The 23,620-nt window shown below is 45.6% G+C and overlaps 1 protein-coding gene across 14 annotated transcripts in view; it reads right to left on the bottom strand.

Annotated features, from left to right (window-relative positions):
* LOC101935884 (butyrophilin subfamily 1 member A1-like) overlaps window positions 1–23,620 on the bottom strand; it is a 53,860-nt gene that overhangs the window by 17,252 nt on the left and 12,988 nt on the right. For 6 of the 14 annotated variants that reach the window (XM_065562459.1, XM_042845613.2, XM_065562460.1 and 3 more), the window contains exons 2-5: window positions 22,084–22,205; window positions 17,380–17,491; window positions 14,488–14,847; window positions 3,812–4,093 (exon numbers count right to left, since the gene is read on the bottom strand). In XM_065562459.1, the coding sequence (XP_065418531.1) occupies window positions 3,812–4,093; window positions 14,488–14,847; window positions 17,380–17,491; window positions 22,084–22,104 (775 nt within the window). In that variant the 5' untranslated portion in view covers window positions 22,105–22,205. Of the gene's footprint in view, window positions 1–3,811; window positions 4,094–14,487; window positions 14,875–17,379; window positions 17,492–22,083; window positions 22,206–23,620 lie in introns of those variants that run through there. The other 8 variants (XM_065562461.1, XM_065562463.1, XM_065562462.1 and 5 more) reach the window with 5 other exon arrangements.

The following is a 23,620-nucleotide window of genomic DNA, read 5'->3' on the forward strand; positions in this document are numbered from 1 at the left end:
TCGATGGGAGAAAGCTCTCCCACCAGCATAATTATTCCATCTCTGCGGGAGGCGGAAGCTACGTCGGCAGGAGAGCGTCTCCCACAGACATAGTGCCGACGTGGATAGTGCTTAGATCAGTTAAACTTGTGTCACTTAGGGGGGTGATTTTTTCATATTCTTGAGCGATGTACTGTAAGTTATATCGACTTAAGCGGTAGTGTAGACCTGCCCTAAGGTCTGAATGTCCTGAGTTTCATGCAATTAAATGACACTTAGATTTGGTCTGTGCTACCAACCTATGTTGGTATAACTACATCACTCAGGGGTGTGGAAAACCAACACCCCTGAATGACACAGTTATACTGACATAACCCCTGGTGTAGATGGTGCTATGTCAACGGGAGAGCTTTTCCTGCTGAGAGTGCTATCTCCTCTCAGGGAGGTGGATTAACTATGCTGATGGCGTAGGTAGCATCATCACTAAGCACTACAGCTACACCGGTGTATGTGTGCCGCTGCAGCACTGTAAGGCTATGTCTACACTAGAGAGCTTACAGCTGCTTACAGTGCCACTGTTAGATCGCTTGTGTAGCTGCTCTATGCTGATGGGAGAGAGCTTTCCTGTAGACATAATAAAATCACCTCCACAAGCAGTGGTAGCTACGTTGTGGGAGAAGCTCTCCTGCTGACCTAGCACTGTTCACACTGTTTAGGTCAGTGTAACTTATGTTGCTTGCGGGGTGTTTTTTCACACCACTGGGTGACATAAGCGATACTGACAAAAGTAGTAGTGTAGATGTGGCCTGAGGCCTGGTCTACACCGGAGGGGAGCGGAAATCGATCTAAGTACGTCGACTTCAGCTACGTGAATAACGTAGCTGAAGTGTAACTTAGATCTACTTACCATGGTGTCTTCACTGTGGTAGGTTGACTGCTGATGCTCCCTCGTCGACTCTGCCTGCGCCTCTCGCCCAGGTTGAGTACCAGAGTCGATGGGAGAGCGCTCAGCGGTCGATTTATCACGTCTTCGCTAGACACGATAAATCGACCCCCCGCTGGATCGATCGCTCCGGAGGTAAGTGTAGACATGCCCTGAGTGTAGACAAGCCCTTAGGTTATGTTTATGGTTGAAATGCTACAACTGCAGCACTGCAGTGTATGCACTTATTACAGGGGTAGGAGGAGTTCTCCCATTAATGTAGTAAATTCACCTCCCTAAAGGGCAGTAGGTAGGTCAACGGAAGAATTCTTCTGTCGATCTAGTGGTGTCTACATCAGGACTTAGGTTGGTTTAATTATGTCACTTAGGGGTGTGGATTTTTCACACCCCGCAGCAAAGTAGCAGGGTCAATCTAATTTTCTAGTCTAGACCAGCCCTAACCATGTCTACACTGCAGAGTTAAATGAGCTGATCAGTGGGATGAATGTGGGAATTTTGGTAATATTTTTATGATTCCTATGCACAGCTCACTTTCCCTCTGGGCTTTGTACTGCTATGCATTGAATGTAAAGGGAAGGGATGAAGTGTTTGACTCACCTAGCAGCCTGGCTGGAGACCAGAGTCATTAACAAACTGAATAAAGTCTACACATGTGAATGGAAGAACCCAAAGAGACAATGGAAATCCCAATGGCCAGGACATTCACACCTAGTGGCCAACAGACAAAAGGAAGGAGATTTCACAGAGCAAAGGCCCCCAACTGGGAGAACAAAGGGAAAAGGTGTCAGGTGGGGCTGTGTTGAGAGCTGAGCTCAGAGTTCACACACCTGGGACTGACAGACAAAGAAAAAGAGAGAGAGAGAAGAAGAGGCAGAGTTGGTTCCTGAAGCAGCATGGCTCAGGGGAGCCCTGGCATTGGTCAGTCTGAACTCTGTCTTAAATTTTGCTTCTCTATGCTAGCCTAAAGATGCTGTAGCCAGCCAGGTGACTAATAAACTGTTACCTTATTTTGCAAAAGTTGCTTATGTCACTGCAGCTACTCATTGAGACCATTTCACCCTGAAGGGACACAGTACTAGCCTCCCACAGGAGTCTGGCCTAGCTGGAATCGCCACAGGACCCAGAGAGAGAGCCAGGGATTGCTGATACCCAAAGGCCCAGTTTTGGAGTCCTGGAGGCAATAGGCCTGTTTGTGGGTCCTTGGGGCCCTGCACACTAAAGGGATCTGTGAATAAGTGGACTCACTGCAGGCATAGCAGCTCTCCTTGTGGCATAGCAGCTCTCCACCTCTGCCCCCCCTGCATTCCCATCGACAGTTGCTCGAGCAGTGTGATGGTCTCTTTTCCTGTGACCCAGGTCACAAGGTTAATCCATCCCTTCCAGGGTAAGAAAGTTCCACAAATAAAAGTCCAGTGTCCTTATTTCAAGTCTCCATCCCCAACTCTGTGCCCCATGGTCTTTTCACATCCTTGAGTCAGGGCTTCCAGTCATCCTTATCTCCCTCTGCAGCCACAGGTCTCGATAAAAGTGACTGGTAGGGTAATCCAGGCCCTCCCATTACACAGGATTCTAGCCTACCGTGGCCATTCTCAGGCCTTCTCCCCTGCAACCTCTCTCAGTCCCCCACCTTCTCTCAGGGCTGGGACTCTCAGAGCCCTTCCCTGGAGTCCCCTAAAAAACCCAAACCACAAGTACAAACTCAAAGCAATTTTCACCCTCCTCAGGCTTGGCTTGTCATGCCTTTCTGCTACTTTGTTTCCCCAGCTTTGTACCTTAACTGAACACCTCCCAGGGCTCTCTCCCTCCCTGGAAGTCCAGAACCTGCCCTTTTTTCAGGGCTTATCACTGGAGCCTATTCCACTCCCAGTGGCTGTTTCATTTCTTATAGCTACTTGCCAGCCTTCTCTAGTCTAGCCTGGGTGTGAGCAGCCACACTATAAAGGCCTACCCAAGTTCTAGCTCCTCACTGGTGCTGTATTCACCCCTGTGGGCTGGTCTACACTGTGGGGCGGGGAGGGAGGAATCAGTCTAAGATACGCAACTTCAGCTACGAGAACAGCATAGTTGAAGTCGACGTATCTTAGATCGAATTAAAATTACTTACTTCGCGTCCTCATGGTGCGCTGCAGCTCCCCCATCGACTTTGCTTCCGCCTCTCGCCGAGCTGGAGTTCAGCAGTCGACGGGAGAGCGATCAGGGATAAATTTATCGTGTCTACACTACACGCAATAAAATCGATCCCCAATAGATCAATTGCTACCCGCCGGTCCGGCAGGTAGTGTAGACGTACCCTGTGTATTGCTTGGACTTCTAGGAGTATATCCCATGGTTCTTAGTATTGCAGCAAACAGAACTGCTTTATGATTCTTTCCCAATGAATTGTGGAAGAACTTGTCTGTCCTTCTGGGAATATGGGGCGGAGGTGAATTGTGATGAGACATGGGGGAAACTATCAGCAAAGTGGCAAGTTCCAGACCAAGTGAAAATGGCATCCCCGGCTCTAGCCGGTGTACCCCCAGCTGGGCCAATGAGCCTGGGTGTGAAGCAGCACTAAACCTGGATAAGAAGGGGTTTGTGTGTGGACAGGAGGTGCACTAGGGGAAATGCCAAAGTAACAGCTCTGCAATTAAGATGACCCTTAGGGTCTGATCAACTAAGCCAGTGGAAGTTTTACCGAAATCTGGGTAGCATAATGGGGCCATTAGTGTTGCTTTTACACCAATGTAGATTCTGTGTGTAATAAAGAAGCTCTGCAGAAAACAAAGGAACCTGGGTACTACCCAGAGTAAAGGAATATAAAGAGGAGTCAGCAACAAGAACACAAAAGGACATACTTCCCACCAATGTTTGCCATATTTCATTTTATGGGTAGTTTGGATGGGCACTGACCTGTTATGTAAATCGTTGACTCTTTCTCCTGGTTGAGGCGAGGGTTCGTGACAAAACAGGACAAGTCTCTGTTGGAATTTTCTATTGCAACAATGGAAATTTGCATTTGAAACAGGCCATTGGCATCTTTGGATTTTGTTTCAGAAGATGATGCTAAGAGCTGCCCATGGTGATCTCTCCATTGTGCCTCAGGCTCAGGGTACCATCCAGCAGATTCACATACCACCCGAATCCCTCCATCCTGGTAACCCTCAACCAAAATGCGAGGGTCAGAACCAAAACCTGGACAAGAATGGAATAAACCTGTGTTAACTCCAGACATTCATTTTTATGAATACGCTGCATAGAGGGTGAGAGTTTAAATCTTCAATAGCAGGAAAACGTCAATTCTCTTTCTGCAGCCCAGTTCCTCATGGACACATGCAATGCTCTGAACACTGAATTGTGATGGTATCACAGAGGAACAGGGCCATAGTCCTCTCACTCTCTCTCTTCCTAGGTGCCAGATTACATAAACTCAAAACCTGGAAGCTTATTTCAGTGTGACCAGCTTGTTCTAAAGAGAGAACAAGATTTAACCAGAGCCAACAGCTCTGTGTGCTAGAGTCCGAGGGCTGGAACACTTAGGCCTGCCCTGTTCTAATTGGTGTGGGATTATTCCATGGTTCCTATTGGAGAGTAGGGGGAAGAGAGAACATGCACCATACTCCTCTCCCCACTCCCCCACATGGGCCTTGGAGACAGTGGATCTGTGCAAGTCCACTGAGAGATCCATAGTTAAGATAGAGCTCACATGGAGCCTTACAGCCATCAGCCCTAAAGTCATTTCAACCTGGATCCACACATGGACTTCGGTGTTGCAAATCCTAACTTTTTAGTGCCTAGAAAATCTGGTATCCACAGAGCATTAGTTAGGCACCCAGGTTTGTTATACAATGAAAGAGGAAAGATGAAGCCTGGGAATGGGATCCACAAAACCAGTGTGTTAGGCAAGGAGCCACCTAAACTAGCTGGTGGGATATTGTGATGGTTCTCCGGGTACCTACGACAGTGAGTCCTCTGGTTAGTCCCCGCCTCCAGTGTGAGGGAGTTGCCTGGGCCTGGCTAGGTGTCAGCTTGCTAACACCATCAGCCTTCCAGCCTCTCAAGCAATCTTGTCTAGGCAATGCCAGCCTTGTCTTCGCCTGTCAGGTTAACAATAGGTGCACCCCAATCCCTGAGTCCCTTTGAATCACACCCTTGGGATATCCAGCCCCTGACACTGGATATCCACAGAAATTCCAGATCCCCTGAAACCAAAATAGCAGTTTACCAGTTTTACCTTAAATCTCCACTCCCATAGATCACACAGCACTTGTAAGCACTTACAATAAAACAGAAGTCGTTTTACTTAAATAAGTGTAAAGATTTAACTAGAAGTGAGAGACAGTGATCGAAACAACTGGTTACAACAAAACAAAACAACAACAAAAAGACATAAAAGGTTAACCTGGGCCTACACTTATTACCTTTCCTATCTCATACAGTAGGTTTCTCCCACCAAGTTCACTCTCTGGCAGAGCTGGCTAGTTTCACAAGAATCAGCATCCAAAAGTTCATGACATCACCCCTGCTGCAAAAAAGGGTTTCCTCAAGGAAAGGATCCAGAGCAGGGGTTGCCAACCTGAGCCTGAGAAGGAGCCAGAATTTACCAATGTACATTGCCAAAGAGCCACAGTAATACGTCAGCACCCCCCGCCCCCCCATCAGCTCCCACACCCCGCTCCCAGGGCCTCCCACCTACCGACAGCTCTGCTGATCAGCGCCTCCCCCTCCCTCCCCATCAGCTGTTTTGTGGTATGCAGGAAGCTGGGGGGGGGGGGGTGGAGGAGGAGTGAGGGCATGGCAGGCTCAGGGGAAGGGGTGGGAAGGGATGGAGTGCAGGCAGGGCGTGTGGCAGAGCCAGGGGTTGAGCTGTGAGCACCCCCCGGCACGTTGGAAAGTTGGCACCTGTAGCTCCAGCCCCGAGTCGGTGCTTATACAAGGGGCCGCATATTAACTTCTGAAGAGCCACATGTGGTTCTGGAGCCACAGGTTGGCCACCCCTGATCCCCTCCTCTGTTAGACTCAGTCTTTTGTTTCTATTCACAGAGAAGGTGAACCAGACTCCTGTTGCAATGTTCCCTTTTTACTTTGAAGAAGTTTCAATTGTTTGTAGTTGACTCTGATGTTTTCTCATTGAAAGTCCTAAGACTGAGCAAGGCTACACAACTGAACCCTGTAGTGCATCACTGGCCAGACAGAGCATCGTGGCAACTCCTTCCTCTCTGAATGGGTCAATACCGAGCCACATTATCTCCTGGGGACTAATCTCTACTCCAAGTCCATGAATCATACTTTCAAAACAAAAACATTATTCTTTAAATATTACTCATACATGCATCTCACAATGATTATGAATCTTGACAAGTTATGAGCTGTCTGACCTACATGTAAGCAGATACCTTACATGTTACTCTTTATGGATCAAATATCCTGCAAGCCATGTATCTGGTGTAATGAGTTTGTCGAGTCTAAGGTGAGATTATTTGCAAAGAACAGGGGACCCTTTCCCAAGGTGTCTCTGTTCAAACCTCCCCCTGGACATTGATGGAGTAGCCACTGACTGTTCTGCAGGCATTAGGTTCTGGGCTCTCTTTTCTGGACAGGGTGTCCGCTACCATGTTTTTGTTCCCTTTGATGTGCACAGTCTCCATCGCATACTCCTGCAGTGCTATGCTCCACTGCAACAGCCTACAGCGGGTACCTTTAGAGAGTGATCTGTTAATATCATAAATTTTCTGTTGAACAGATAATGTTTTAATTGTTTGACTGGTCACACAATTGCACCGCACTCTCATTCTATGGCAGCATAATTTTATTTAGTGGGGGTTAATTGAGTAATCAACTTCTTTGTCTGAGACAGCTTTGGGTGTAACCCCAAATACAGCAATGTTTGCCCCAGAGCAAGATGCTGCCCTTCTCTAGAAGGCATAAAGGCGGCTATTTACAGTGATGCTTCTAATAGCAAAATCAGAGGTAAATTCTTTATACAGGAGGGCAGGATGTACAGAGAAACCCAAGTTGGTGAGGATAGGGGCCCTCAAGGCCCCTAGAAGCAGCTTGTGGTGCCCAAAAAGTTAGCACACGATGGCCCATTTGGGAAGGGAAAGAACTTTTGAGAGGCTGAACACCAGGGTGAATAGACAAACAAATACACATTCCTTCATCCAGGGCAGATTGAGCTTATGCATTGCTTTTAAGAACATAATTCTAGCACATATTCATAACTTTTTCTACATACCCTGTGCTTACATAATACAAGGATATTAATGATCAGTGAGTCAATTTTCCAATGATTTCTTACAGGCCACCTTTTAGATACAGATTATGACAAGAGTATGTTAGGTATAGTGAGCATGTCAGGCCTGAGAAGAGCTGCTGACACAGATTAGTGAACCACAAATCGACCTCTGTGTCACAATAATATTAACAGCTTTACACAAAGACATGTCAGTACCAATAAGTATGTTTGAAAAGTATCTTTTAAACATTCCCACTCCAACTCCATTTCAGCTAAGAGTACAATAGTTTCAAATTTTCCCAAGGAAAGGAGTTTTACACTCTCCCCGTGGAAAGTGTCTCTTGCCTGGAGAGACAAAATGAATATTCATGGCAAGAATCACTATAGACTTTAAAACGGACTCAGGAGCTGATGTGACAATCATCTCAGAAGGGATGTAAAATTACCTTCAGCCCCTCCCAGAGCTGAAATCACATGACACGGCTCTGACTAGCCCTGAGGGTACTCTGAAGTGTGTGGGCCAGTTCACTACAGAAACAACTTACACTCTGAGTGTAAGGCTTTGTCTTTCTATGTGATCAAAGGATCAAAACCCAACAAACTTCTCAAAGACAGTGTGGCAGCCACGATGGGCCTAGTGAGACAGCTGGAAGAACTCAGATTATTTGGTAATATTGGACTTCTGAAAGAAAATCAGGACAACTAACCTTAAGAGACAAGGCTGAAACCTATAGAGTACATACACCTCAGAGTATTCCTATCCCATTGCTTCATAAAGTGGAAACTGAGTTCAAGAGACTAACAGATTAGCATACTTGAGAAAATCTCTGAGCCAACAGCATGGTGTGCCTCAGTGGCACCAGTTATAAAGAAAATTAACAAATATGAATCTGTGTGGCTCTTAAAAAAGACAATGAAACAATTGCAAGAGAAAAATATATCCTTCTAACACTGTATGATTTCCTCCCCAAAGTGAAAGGAGCTATAGAATTCTCCATGCTGGATGCCTTGAATGGATTGTGGCAAATTTCTTTAGCCAAAGAGTACGTTAAACTGACTACTTTAATCTCACCCTTTGGAAGATTTTGCTTTCAAAGATTACCTTTAGGGATTACCAGTGCACCTGAAATTTTCCCAAGACAGATGGCAGAAATGTTAATGAACACAAATGGAGCTGCAGTCTTCATGGATGATATTTTGATATATGGGTCTTCAATAGAAGAATGCACCAAAACCCTCAATGAAGTTCTAAACTTAATCAGTGTGGACTGAACCTAAACAAGGAAATGTGGGTTTTCCGCCTACCCAAATTGAGTTTTTGGGACAAACAATAAACAAAGATGGAATCAATGTTAGCTCTGAAAAAATAAAAGAAATTTGAGAAATGAATGCACCAGAAATGAGAAGCATACTCAGGATGGCAAATTACTTTGGTCTATACCTACAAGACCTTTCCACAATGACAAAACCACTGAATGAACTGGTAAAGTCCAATACTTCTTCTCTATGGGGGCCAAATCAAGAAATTGCCTTCAAAAATGTAAAAAAAAATTCTCAACCGCTCCAGTTCCCAAATGCTAGGATGTGAACAAACCCACAATGATCAGTGTGTACGCAAGCAGCTCTGGCCTAGGTGGTGTATCGATTCAACAACATGGATCTGAGTGGAACCAGTTGCATTTTGCTCTCATACACTCACAGAAGCAGAAAAACTATATGCACAGATTAAAAAGGAGTGCCTGGCAAGCGTATGGGCACTGAGAACTTCTACAGATATCTGTGTGGATTGGATTAGGCTACACTAGTAAGAGTCCATAAATCACTTGTAATCCTGGATCAAGCATCACTGAGATGCCAATGTCTATTGATAAGGTTAGTGCAATTTAAAACCAATTGCTACATATGTTCATGGGAAAAAACTGGTAGTAGCAGATACTCCATCATGGAGCCCAACATCACATTCAACTACCCATGAGCTCAAAGATGAAGTACCCGCATTTATGGATGCATACAGACCAGTGTCAGAAAAAAGCCTACACCAGCTACAAAAAGCAATCTGAACAGATATGCTACTTTAAGAAGTTCTAAATTACAGACATCTAAAAGACATTAAGGAAGTGACATGAGATTACTTTGCGATACATGGACAATTAAGCAAGTTAAATGGACTAGTGATTAGCCCAATTATTATTTAATTAAAGTGGAACAGCTTCAACAAGAGAGACAGAGAAACAGAAAGACCCATGTCTCAATATCCTATAGTTGAGTGGTTCAAATCCCTTCCCCTTCTCGGGGGGTTGGGTGGGGGAGAATTACCATGGTCTCCCACATCCTGAGTCAGTTCTCTAACCCCTGAATTAAAAGTTACCAAGGGAGGGAACACTGCCCCCAGAGCCATTTTGTATGGAGGTCAGTGTGCTCAGAGCATGCCTACTGGATCAGACCCAGCACGCAAAATAGGTGTTCCTCTGCATATCTTCCCCCAGTTTGTGGATCACTCTGGGGATTTGGTAGCAGACAAGTGCCTGGAGGCCTAGACCGAGGCAGCAGTGTGCATGCTCAGAGGCAGAAACTTAGGTGCCTAATGTCACAGAACCACAGGATCTGTACTATACCCCAGCTTTTAAACAGTCCCTTGGAGGAACCCCTTTCGTGTGGCAAACCCCCAAGGGCTCCTACTCTTCCTTAAGGGTAGGCCCTGAGATCTCCATGCTTTTGAATCTGAGTCTCTGGGCTCCAGCACTCATGCTTTACGCTATGAGCTCTGCCCAGCAAGTCCAACTGAGAGAGAGTTCAACTGGTCAGAGACTTTGGGTATGTCTACACTACGAAATTAGGTCAATTTAATAGAAGTCGATTTTTTAGAAATCGATTTGATACAGTCAATTGTGTGTGTCCCCACTAAGCGCATTAAGTTGGCAGTGTGCGTCCACGGTACCGAGGCTAGCGTCAACTTCCAGTGCGTTGCACAGTGGTAGCTATCCCACAGTTCCCGCAGTCTCCGCCATCAATTGGAATTCTGGGTTGAGCTCCCAATGCCTGACGGGGCAAAAACATTGTCGCGGGTGGTTCTGGGTACATGTCATCAGGCCTCCCCTCCCTCCCTCCCTCCATGAAAGCAATGGCAAAAAATCGTTTCTCGCCTTTTTTCCTGGATTACCTGTGCAGACAACATACCACGGCAAGCATGGAGCCTACTCAGCTCACTGTCACCATATGTCTCCTGGGTGCTGCTGGCAGACGCGATACTGCAGTGCTACACATCAGCATCCCCTTGCCTTGCCTTGTGGATGGCAGACGGTAGACGGTGCAATAGGACTGCTAACCGTCATAGTCATCCCGTGGGTGCTCCTGGCTGGCCTCGGTGAGGTCGGTCGGGGGCGCCTGGACAAAAATGGGAATGACTCCAGGTCATTCTCTTCTTTAAGTTTCGTCTAATGGAGATACAGTACTGCCTGGAATATCATGCCAGCTGGAGGCTTCTGCCTCAGGCTGCTCTCTCAGCCGGCAGCACCACATGGTCGCACCTACCCCAGCGTATCCCTTGCTCCCATGGCTCATGAAGCCTGGACAGTAGTAAGGAGCAGTTCAACTATAAGCTGAGCAAGTGCATAATGGTGGTAGAATGTGCCTTTGGATGTTTAAAAGCATGCTGGCACAGTTTACTAACTCTGTTAGACCTCGGCGAAACCAATATTCCCATCATTATTACTGCTTCTGTGTGCTCCACAATATCTGCGAGAGTAAGGGGGAGATGTTTATGGCAGGGTGGGAGGTTGAGGCAAATCACCTGGCTGCTGATTACACACAGCCAGACACCAAGGCTGTTAGAAGAGCACAGCAGGGTGTGCTGTGCATCAGAGAAGCTTTGAAAACCAGCTTCATGACCGGCCAGGCTACGGTGTGAAAGTTCTGTTTGTTTCTCCTTGATGAAAACCCGCCCCCTTGGTTCACTCTACTTCCCTGTAAGATAACCGCCCTCTCCTCCCCCCTTTGATTTCTGCTTGTAGAGGCAATAAAGTCATTGTTGTTTCAAATTCATGCATTCTTTATTAATTCGTCACACAAATGGAGGGATAACTGCCAAGGTAGCCCGGGAGGGGTGGAGGAGGAGGGAAGCACAGGGATGGGGTAGTTGTAGGGGCACCCCCTAGAATGGCATGCAGCTCATCATAGAAGGGGCTCTGACCCAAAGCAGCCGTTTGCCTCTCTAGTTCTTTGGTAGGCTTGCCTGAGCTCCTTAAGTTTTACGCGGCTCTGCTGCGGATCCCTGTTATAGCCTCTCTCCTTCATGCCCTTGGAGATTTTTTCAAATATTCCGGCATTTCGTCTTTTGAAATGGAGTTCTGATAGCACGGATTCATCTCCCCAAATAGCGATCAGATCCAGTACCTACCGTTCAGTCCATGCTAGAGCTCTTTTGCGATTCTGGGACTGCATGGTCACCTGGGCTGATGAGTTCTGCTTGGTCACCTGTGCTGATCAGCTCGCCACGCTGGCCAAACAGGAAATGAAATTCAAAAGTTTGTGGGGCTTTTCCTGTCTACCTGCCGGGTGCATCTGAGTTGAGAGTGCTGTCCAGAGTGGTTACAATGGAGCACTCTGGGATAGCTCCTGGAGGCCAATACCGTTAAATTGTGTCCACACTACCCCAAATTCAACCCAGCAGGGTCGATTTCAGCGCTAATACCCTCGTCAGGGAAGAGTATAGAAATCAATTTTAAGAGCCCTTTAAGTCAACAAAAATGGCTTTGTCGTGTGGATGGGTGCAGAGTTAAATCAATCTAACGCTGCTAAATTCAACCTAAACTCGTAGTGTAGACCAGGGCTATTACACTACTCAGTGGCCAGTGAACCTCAGCAAGTATTTGCAATGATACTCAGCAGCTTTTTCAAAACAGAATAGGGTTTATTAGTCAGCTGGAGCACAGCATGTAGAAGTCCTTAGGTTAGCACAGAGAAGCAAATGTTAAGACAGACCATTCTGGCCAAGCCAGTGCTAAATCTAGCCACGCTGCTGTGGACTTTTGTTTTTTTTCCTTTGGCTCTCCTCTTTATCAGTCCCATGTGAGAGCTACTGAGTCCCTCCAAAACCAACTCTTTTCCCTCACTTGACACTTTCTGGTGCATTGTCCAATTCCTGCAGCCCCAAGCTGAGTTCACATGCTCTGTCTGTTGGAGGCAACAGAGGGTCCTGTGGCACCTTTGAGACTAACAGAAGTATAGGGAGCATAAGCTTTCGTGGGTAAGAACCTCACTTCTTCAGATGCAAGATGTCTGTTGGAGCTTACTGTTAGGTTTTAATTGTCCAGTCATTGGGTTGATTTCAACCAGTCATTTAATGACCCTTTTATACCTCCCTGGACAGTTACACGATACAACACCTTACATCTCCTGCTCCCCCTCCCCGCCCCCCCCCGAGCAGCTTTTTAACCCTTTTGCACCCACTGGGTACCAATGCAAATTACAGAGGGAAACCAAGTCATGCACAGGAATAGTAAAAAAATATTCCCACTTCATACACCTAGGGAACATTTAGAGCAGAGATTTAGGTGCCTACATGGTTAGCAGCTAAGTGGGAGTTTGCAAGATCACAGTTATGCCTAAAACTGGGACTCAGGCACATAAATCATTCCAGACACTCAGGAGTAGAAAACTGCCAGAACAGGGCCAGAGAGATGCTGTTCTGCCCTGGTGGAAGTGCCCAACTGAAGAGCAGGTTTGCCAGTCCACATATTAAAGAACACTCAAACCTCTACCTTTGCTGCAGGAAGGAGAGTGCACATATAGAACCCAAATGGTCCCTGACAGTCTGATCCTGTCAAAGATACATTGTACCCACCCCTATCCTATGTGATACAGACCCAGACAGTGAAGAGATGTTCAGACATAATCACAGACATTTGTTCAAATCACAGGAAGTTAATTTGAATTCAGTTGGTTTGGCTACAGCCCAAGAAGTTCTGTTTCTGGACAAGATGACTGATCAAATAAGAGGATCTTTATCTATACCTAGTGATTTGCTGCCAGAGTCACAGAGAATCCATAAGACACTGACAAGTATTATTTTGTGCTGACACTGACAAGTATTGTTCTGCTGTGTCATAAAACCAGCTGAAAGATTGAGTTAAAAATCATGTTATGAAGTAAATATTTAAACAAAGTGGTTTATGCTAAATGGTGTTCCTCTGAAATATCTGATTAGAGCAAATCTCCAGTCTAAAGTTAATAGTAAATCTGATGTTTTCTCTTTTTCTTTCCTAAGACAAAAATCAAACAAAGGACGGTTGGGGAAACCGAGGCACAGAGAAGGAAAGTGACTTCCCAGGGTCACACAGTAGGTCTGTAATAGACTAGGGAACAGAACTCAGATTTTCTGAGTCTCAGACCAGTGTCCTACATGCTATACCACACAGCAATGCCACCACCTTTGGACTTGTTCTTTAAAATAATTTCTTACATGTACAACTGCTGTCTACAAATCATAAATGTGTACATGAATAAAACATGACATGACTCCAGAACACGACAGCACCCTCCCAATGAGTTCCTTCCTCATCCACTAAAGGGCCCACCACTCCTCTGTACACAGGCTGTGAGTAGAGGAGCAACACCAGTGGTTCTCCAAAGAGAGCAGCTTGTCCTGCTCCACAGAAATGGCACCACGTGAGTCCCTACAGACAACACATCCTGTTGTTGCTGCTGATCATCTGAAAGAAATGTCACTTTCCCTCTCTTGACAATGCTACCATCCTCACCGAGGCCTCCATCCCTGTGGAGACCTGCACGTGAATTCATAATACAGGGGTGCCCATGGGACCCACAGCTCACCTGTTTTTCATACAGGTGGCAGAGGTCTGTTTCTTGCAGCCTCTGCGAGCTAGGCCCACACCGGGGTGATGTGGTGGGTCTTATTCATCTTCCTTCTCCATTTCCCTTCTGATCCCTTTCCTGTGTTGCTGTCCTCCATTCTGTCTCGTCGATCTCCTCCCCTTTAATAATCCCATTAAATGATTTCTGAAATGGTGGCTGCAATCATGCAGCTTTCATAGAAATGCAATCATTTTGTGATTAAACAGATTTCATTTCTTAATTGAATGAATTTCAGCTAATTCAGGAATTATTACAAACAAACTTTCACAGACAGAGAATAATAAAGCGGCAGGAAAATCCGCAACTGAAATGACAGGTGAAATCCTGACCCCGTTGAAGTCAATAGGAATTTTATCACTGACTTCAATGGGGCCAGGTTTCCAGCCTAAGTTTGTAACTTGTGAAACTGACTGAATGGGCCTTTACTGAGTCAAACAGTTTAATTTACTTCTCCTATTGGGAAATCCAAATATTGACTAACCTGCTACTTTGAGCTCCAACATAGCTTCTCCATAAAATGTACTTGATTGGATGAAACAGCTGTAGTGTCCTTCATCAGCAGGTGTGATTCTGTATATTCTCAATGCAATGTTTCCATCGGCAATACCATCTCTCAGAAGCTCTGTCCTTCCCTGATATGCTGGAATCTGCTTTTCATAGTGATCTATTCCATCCCGATATAGATGTATAACTTCAAGGAACTGAGTCCGGTACCATCTCACCTCCATGTTTTCCGCGCTCATCCTGGGCAACAGGTGACAGGGTAACACAATTTCCTTACCAGCAATGGCTGTGATGGGGTGATCAGGTCCATTGACTTTGAAATTCCCTGTCAAAGGAACTAAGACACAATTTTATCTGGAAGGAACTGAGAATAGGTACATCTAAGAAATAAAATAAAACAGACCTCACAGAGATCTTCAAAATACAGTTTAAACACAGGAAATTCAGAGTTAAAGTTAAATCTACAAGAAACCCAGTCCTTGGACGGTCTGGAAATTTAAAGTTAAGGGCCTCAAATCTCTTCCCTTTGGTCCCTTAGTGTTGCCCTGAGAAAAATCAGAAATTCAGATTGTTTTATTCATCCCCTGGAAACCATTTCATTTATCAATGACTGCAATAACTAGAAAGCTTTCTACAGCTTCAAGCTCCCTATAGTGGTGGGCAGGTGTAGTCGGGATTGGGGGGCTCCAATGAGCTATTAAGGTCTTTTGGAGATGTGGAATGCCCCAGTTCTGCAGCCATGCCATGCCCACTGCCCCCAAGACCCACAGTCTTCCCACCTTCTACAGGCCTTGTGCATTCCATTTACTATATTAGTTGCTCTGCAGGAAAGAGATACTGGTGTTAGCAGGCACCTTGGAGAATAGGGGATGTAGCAGAGAAAGGAATAATCCCTTTCCCACACCACATTAAATATATGAATTAGTTTACAAATAACTGGTTTAATTATTTCCAGTGTTGAAGGAATGACAAATCATTGAAATGATCGAAATGCAAAGTATTTTAACAACATCCAAAGTATGGTAAACAACATTAGAATAGAACAGTAGCTCTGCTGTAGTTAAGGTTGAGAGCTGCTTACTGTTACACATATTATTCTTCTAAGGGCTTGTCTACATTACCAGTTGGATCAACGGGCAGCGATCCAGTAGTGGGTCAATTTATCGCATCTAGTCTAGATGCAATAAATCGACCGCCGAACGCTCTCCCATCGACTCCGGTACTCCACCAGGGCGAAAGACGCAGGCAGAGTCAACGGGGGAGTGTCAGCCATCGACTTACCACAGTGATGACACCGTGGTAAGTAGATCTAAGTACATCGACTTCAGCTACGTTATTCATGTAGTTGAAGTTGCGTAACTTAGATCGATCCCCCCCAGTGTAGACCAGTCCTCAGCACTCTAAAATCGACATGCTGACTTGGATTTTCTTGAAAGTAGCGTGCCTCATAGGAGTCTGCAATAGGGTTAGTGATGTAAATATGGGGTCATTTTAGCACAGGTTTCCCAAGATATCACATGACATCGAAGTCTTCTAGCTCTTATTTGGGAAAGTTATTGAGAGTAAAATTGAGAACTCCATCATGGGCCAAGCCAAACTGATTCTCCAAAGAAAGTGAAATGTGCATGGGCAGGAAAACTAGGGCTCTCATGTAAACGAAAGTGTTTGCTGGCAGCCTAAAATCAGATTAACTGTGTTTTTCTAGGTGACATGTTGTGGCCATTGAAACTGAGAAGCATCTATGTACTGTAAATTCAAGTCCCACCCACAGCAGCTTTCTGAGAATGTGTTGTGCATGTTAGTTGCTGTCTGTCTGTACTGGGCAAGGGCTCCTTTTGGAAGTTTCATCCTGAAACCAAGGCTTCTAGTTAAAGCCAGTATTTCAAAGGGCTCTAAAATCCACACATGCACTCCAATTTCACTTTAGAAGTGATATAAGTGTCACTATCTACAAGTGGCCAGTGTCTATGAGGATATTTTCACATCACCAAAAAGTTTTACTCCCATCCTAAGCTCTTTGGAACTTTTTGCTCCCTTCTTTATTTTCTTTCAGCCACCAGAGGGGAACTCTCTCAGGGAGTCCATGAGGCAAAATTTTTGTTTCTGTGGAATCTTCTGGCTGTGACAGTCCCTGCCCATTCCCTTCCAATGGGGAATGCAGCTCTGTGACAATGTTTGCAGCCTCAGTTTCTACAGCTACATTCTCTGATTCAGGGGCAGCCACACTAAGATCTTGTCCCACTAGTACCTTTTCAGATGGTCCTTATGGATAACTGTGTGTTTAGTCCTGGGATGCAGCTGTATCCTATACATCACTTCATTTGTTTAGGTCAGTACTCTATAGGTTCCCTTCCAAGGTTTATCCAGGTTAGGGCTCCTCTTCTTCTTTCTCCCAGGGTTGTGAAGCTAGACTAGGTCCCCTCTTTTGAAAGTTTCCCCATATGAGCACATGTCAAAGAAACTTTTCATTTTATCAGAGGCTATCATCAAATTTTCTCTAGCAAAGGTGTGAGATTTTTTCAGTTTCGGACTGTAGGGTTTCTACATAGTCCAAATGATTTAAATTGTTCCTCTTCAGGAACTCCACATGAGAGGTTCAGTGTGAGAAGTGCTGTACTATACTTTGTACTCTCATAGGCTGCTGTTCTATAAGCTACCAAAAGGAATGGAAAATGCTTGTCCCAGTCCCTTTGGTGATGTTCTACAAAGGTAGCCAGCTGAAATTCCAATGTCCTATTGAACCTTTCCACGGTCCCATCAAATTGTGGGTGTATTAGGATGGTGTGAGTTTTGTGGATCCCTACAATCTCACAAACATGAGATGAAAATTTGGATTCAAAGTTTCTCCCTTAATTGGTGTGTAACTCACGTGGGACTCCAAATCTGGTAAAAAGTTCATTCACTTGGACATCTGCTACTGTCACAACCTCTTGATTTCTTCTTGGGTACATATCAGGCCATTTTTTTGAAGTAGTCTGTAGCTGCGATGGGAGATTTTAATGACAAGGTTAGAAGAGGGAGAGAAGGCGAAAAGTTCATAGGAAGGTACGGTATCGGAGAACGAAATGCGTGAGGAGAACGACTAGCTATACTGGCAGAGACAAGGAGAATGTTCATTGGTAACACCTAGTTCCGAAAGAAGGCCAACAGGAGATGGACTTGGATCGCACCGAACATGAAGACAAAGAATGAAATCGATTACTTTCTGATAGATAGATTGTGAAGGATATTTCAGTAGAGCCATCATTTAACATCGGTAGTTATCGCCTACTGAGAGCCAGACTCACATTCACTGTGAAGGTGGAGAAAAAGGCGCTGTATATGGCAAACAGAAGGCACCAACCAGTAGCTTTCGACGAGGAAATCCTGAAGGAAAACATTTCCAGGGAAGACTGGAGCCTCCTGGACAACTGCAACGACGATTATGAGAACTTCAGCAAGAGACTGGAACAGTGTGTGAAATCAGCTGAGCATGAAAGACCAAAGACCTTATTGGAAAAGAGGAGGAAAATGAAAAGAAATGACAGTGACAGGCTTGAGTACTCTCTTCTCTGCAAGCTCATACGAATGAAGCTGAAGGAAGACTTCGAGAAATTTCGAACTGAACAGCTTCTAAAGGCTGCTGAAGATCGTAAAAGTCTCAAAAAATGCAAACAGGAACTGGTGTTGTATAGGTCATCATTATCAGCTTTGAAGAACAAGGATGGAGAATCAGTAACCGATTGAATAGAGATGGAGGCAATCTTCAGGGATTTCTATACCCAGCTCTTTGCATCCCGTATAGACGTCCCAATGCCATCACTTCAACAAACCGATGAACACATACTCCCGGTTCTCATCAGCGAAGTCCGTCACGCAGTCCATCAAATGAAAGAGGGGAAGGCTCCAGGCAAGGACGGTCTGACAGCAGAAGCACTTAAGGTGGGAGGTCAGGAACTCTGGAAAGCTCTCGCCCAAAGGTTCAGCCGTTACCTGGAAATCCAGAAGATACCATCCAGTTGGAAAGAGTCCAATACCATCTTCTGCATAAGAAAGGCGATCAAGAAAAATCTAAAGAACTATCACCCGATCTGCCTGCTTTCGCATATCTATAAGTTGTTCACCAAAATAATAACAAATCGACTGTCGCGAAACCTGGATGAACAGCAACCTAGAGAGCAGGCTGTTTTTTGAAGAAATTACAGCACGATAGACCACATCTTCATTCTAAACCAACTACTAGAGCGTTCAAGGGAATACAAGTTCCCTTTGTGCATTACCTTCGTGGACTACGAGAAGGTGTTTGATAGCATGGAGATTAACACTGTTCTTGAAGCTCTTTCAGAACAGGGCATCAGCGCAAAATATATCACATTATTAAAGGAAGCGAACTCTGGCTGCAGCACGGATATATTGCTGTTCGATACTCCCCTCCGAATCCCCATCGAGAAAGGTGTGAAACAAGGAGACACAGTTTCACCAAAATTATTCACAGCCTGTCTTGAATTGGTCTTTCAACGAGCAGACCTGAAAGGCGGGATTAATATCAATGGCTAGCGGCTAAACCATCTCAGGTTCGCAGATGATATAGTGCTGATAGCTGAAAATACAGTCCAGCTTGAGAGACTGCTTAAAGAACTGAACGTGAAAAGTAGTCAAGTTGGATTAAAAATGAACCAGTCGAAAACAAAATATCAGATCAGATGTTCTGCCAAGAACCCAAATAACTCTTGGAGGAGAGCAGATCCAAGAGGCCGACAAATATGTTTATTTGGGCCAAGAAGTCAACATGTGCCACGATCAGAAAGGCGAACTGTTATGCAGAAAAAAAGCTGGATGCATTCAGCGACATCAGGAACATCCTCCAAGGATCAGCAAAACAACTCGTGAGAATCTTTTTAACTCAACCGAGCTTCCAGCAATGCTATATGGCAGCGAAACATGGTCGCTGACGAAGACTGAAGAACATCAACTGTCTGTCACACAGAGGGCAATGGAACAAACATTTTTGGGCATTTTGCTCCGCGATCGCATCCCCAATGAAATAATTAAGCAGCAGTCTGGAGTCTGAGATGTTGTTGTCGAAAGCAGGCTCAGCAAAATACGATGGGCAGGACATGTGGCCCGACTCAGTGACAACAGATGGACTGCAGCTATATCTGAGTGGTATCCGCGAGAAATGAAACGGCCATGTGGTCGGCCTCCAAAGAGGTGGGATGATTTCTTAACAAGGATATATGGACAAACATGGCAAAGGATGGCCAGAGCAAGAGAAGATTGGAAGACGTGTTGTGATCGGCTCAGTCTTAACTGATGAAGGACCGACTGTCTACGCAGTCTGTAGCTACCAGCAAATATTGATTGCTAGCCTCTGTCTCAGGCAAGGGCCCAAGAATATAAATGGCAGTGCACCATTGATGCCCGCATGAGATAGAAGCTCCCCCACTCTTGGTGGGACCCTTTGTTACAACAGAATCTTTACATTTTCTGCACCAATTTTCTACACTCCACCTTCATTTCACCCTATGGAATTTCTCTCTTAGCTTGGCTAAGGTTTTTGCAGCCCCAAAATGTCAAGTAGTTTTACAGTCATGACAAACTCAGAACCTCCTTTTTCAGTGTATCTGGTACAACCAGCTGGTACCTGTACCCATCACCTGCTGGTTTCTCCCACCTCCTATACAATATTTCATCCTTAAAATTCCAAGTTTTTCCACTATGTCCAGAAAACTTTTATTGTGAGGGGACACTATATTCCAGGGTGACTGTGTTTGCCAATTGATTTCCCAAACATGCACTATTCTCAGATTAGCATCCTTTCTTTGGGAAGTTTTTGTTTCCTCTGGCGTTCATTCCTGCAGTCCTACATCATCTGTTCTGTGGATGAACCATGAACATTTGCACTTCTGCAAGTTATGGGAAGAGAGGAGAAAGACATCTCTTCCTGAGCACATACACTCTGAGCAACCAATTTCTTGCTCTTCTGCTTTTGGCAGTATTTGCAATTAGCTCCCCCACAACGCTGTCTGGACAAAGCATCCATGCTTGTGCCCAGGCCCAGATCAGGATTATTCAAAAGGAAACTGAATGGTTTCTATTTTAAATAAAGGTTGATGGTTACACCCACCAACTTCAATGCAGTTTACCCCAAACTATAACAGAAATATTCTTAAGGAAAATAGCAGGAATTAAACAGAGGGAAGATGAAAGATTCAAGTAGACTGATGGTGTAATGTAATCATGACTCATGCTCCTTGCCTGCTTCCAGAACAATGGGAATGGATGTGATCAAAGAAGAGCAATTCACTGGGACCCAAATCCACATAAGGTTTAGGCATTGCCACAGTGAGCATTGCAACACTTAACTTTTAAGTGCCTAGAAAACCACTGGAACAACAGTGTGATTCACAAAGTCTGATTTAGGTGCCCAGGCGCCCTATACAATGAATGGAGAGAGACAGGCTCCTAAGAATAGGATACACAAAAGCCAGCATGCTGGGCAGGGAACTGCCTAAACTAACCAATGGGAGATACCGATAGGAAGGGTGTGTTCTGTCTCCTACCCCTCTCACCAAGTTTGGCACTTAAGTTCAGCCTGCAGGGAGGTGCCTATCTCTGCCTATTGATCCACAAATGGGAACCCGACTTCTGCAGTCAGGTGGCTTAGGCACCTAGGTCATTTCTTCCGATAATGAGTTAGATGCCTGCCTCACTCCACACAAGGCGGTGAGGGGGAAAGGTGACCTACCTTTATAACCTTTAGCTCAGTATTTAGGGTATTCAGTTGAGATGTGGGATACCTCCAGTTCAGTTCTCCCTCTGCCCTGATTAGGAGAAGGGATTAGCATGGGGATCTACCACCTGTCAGGTGAGTGCCCTAACCACTGAGCTATAGTGTCATTCTTGCCAGGGCCTAGGGTGGCAGGATTTGGGGGGCGGCATTTTGCCACCCTTGGCAGAAATTTGGCGGCGGGGGGTCCTTCCGCTTCAGATCTTTGGCGGAAATTCGGAGGTGGGTCCTTCACTCGCTCTGGGACCCGCCACCGAAGTGCCCCGAAGACGCGGAGCGGAAGTACCCCTGCCGCCGAAGACCCCAGGCCCCCTGAATGCTCAGAGGAGCGGCGCTACCGCCTAGGGCGGCAAAATCCTGGCACCGCTCCTGATTCTTGCTCTTTCCCTGGACCACTTAATATTTAATTACTCAATTAAAGTGGAACAACTTCAGTAGGAGAGGTGGAGGGAGACCCATATCAGAATGCTTTAGAGCCCAGTGTTTAGAGCACTCCCCTGAGAGGTGGCAGATCCCTGTGCAAACCCTTCTCATCAGGCTCTCCTTCATCTATCTTCCTCCATTTCATGGATTGTACTGGGATTTAGGCAGGAGATAGGGGTCAGGATGCCTAGAGTGAGTTAGCTGTGGACGTGCCCAGAGCCAGAAATATACATAGGTGGCTAGGGAACTTTTAGAGTGGAAATATAGCTGCTGAGTGAGTTTAGTCACCTACAAGGTTAGGTAGAAGCCAAGCGGGAGGTTTGTAGATTGCAGTGGTGCCTAAAACTGGAAATTAGGTGCCTGAATTGAAGAAATTCTTACCTGAATCCAACTTGTGAACATGGAGAGCAATGAAGAAAATTATGCAACAAGGCAGAGGTGAACACAACATGGCATGGGAGATGGAAAAAAACTTCATCTTCCTAGAAGTTTGGTTTAGATAACTGGAAAAAAAAGAACAAAACAACACAATGCTGTGATTTTTTACATAAGTGCACTATATTATGGGGTGGTGGCAGCCATCCACTACCAGTCTGATTTTAAGGCCCTCTGCAAAATCCACAAATTAATATTGGCCTCAACATAAACCAAAGTAGAATTTTTCTACCAAACTCAAAGGAATTGAAGAAGGGGCTCCTGAATTATGACACCCTAAAAATGGAGTTGCTCACTACCTCAACTCCAGATCTAATTTACCAAACATTGAAGCTGATATAACTTTTCTCTGGATGGGCACTAGGGGAGGGCACAATCATAGAATATCAGGGTTGGAAGAGACCTCAGGAGGTCATCTAGTCCAACCTCCTGCTCAAAGCAGGACCAATCCTCAACTAAATCATCCCAGCCAGAGCTTTGTCAAGCCTGACCTTAAAAACCTCCAAGGAAGGAGATTCCACCACCTCCCTAGGTAACCCATTCCAGTGCTTCACCACCCTCCTCGGGAAATAGTTTTTCCTAATATCCAACCTAAACCTCCCCCACTGCAACTTGAGACCATTGCTCCTTGTTCTGTCATCTGCTACCACTGAGAACAGTCTAGATCCATCCTCTTTGGAACACCCTTTCAGGTACTTGAAAGCAGCTATCAAATCCCCCCTCATTCTTCTCTTCTGCAGACTAAATAATCCCAGTTCCCTCAGCCTCTCCTCATAAGTCATGTGCTCCAGCCCCCTAATCATTTTTGTTGCCCTCCGCTGGACTCTTTCCAATTTTTCCACATCCTTCTTGTGGTGTAACTCCACCAGAGAGGTCCTTTGGGGGCCATCTGCCTGTCCCAAGTCAGGATAAAGGTCCGCGGAGGGTTGGGCGTGGGGCTAACAACTCCACCCCGTAAAAAATCAACTTGCTACAGAAACGCCAACAATAGAGATAACAGAGACTTTTACCCTGGAAAAAGAAGGGTCTTCAACTCGAAGACACATGACGCTGGGTGGTGAAAGTCGTGAGGAAGCCACTAAGCCGATTACCCTTCTTGCAACCAGGAGGATTACCATCGGTACATGGAATGCGAGGACCATGTACGAGTTAAGAAAGACGGCGCAGGTCGCAGCAGAGATGAGGAGAAACACCTGGCGACGCGACCTTCAGGCTGATAGCATAAAAATGGGCTACACCTGGAACCAGCTAGAGCAAATGGCCCAGGATAAAGGACTCTGGAGATCTGTGGTTGGCAGCCCATACCCCGATTGGGGTGACGGGCATGAGTGAGTGAGTGTCTTGTGGCGTGGGGCCCAAAACTGGACACACTAGTCCAGATGAGGCCTCACCAATGCCGAATAGAGGGGAATGATCACCTCCCTTGATCTGCTGGCAATGCTCCTACTCATACAGCCTAAAATGCTGTTAGTCTTCTTGGCAA

This window comes from Chrysemys picta, chromosome 12 (genome assembly GCF_011386835.1).
Source record: "Chrysemys picta bellii isolate R12L10 chromosome 12, ASM1138683v2, whole genome shotgun sequence".
NCBI lineage: Eukaryota > Metazoa > Chordata > Testudines > Emydidae > Chrysemys > Chrysemys picta.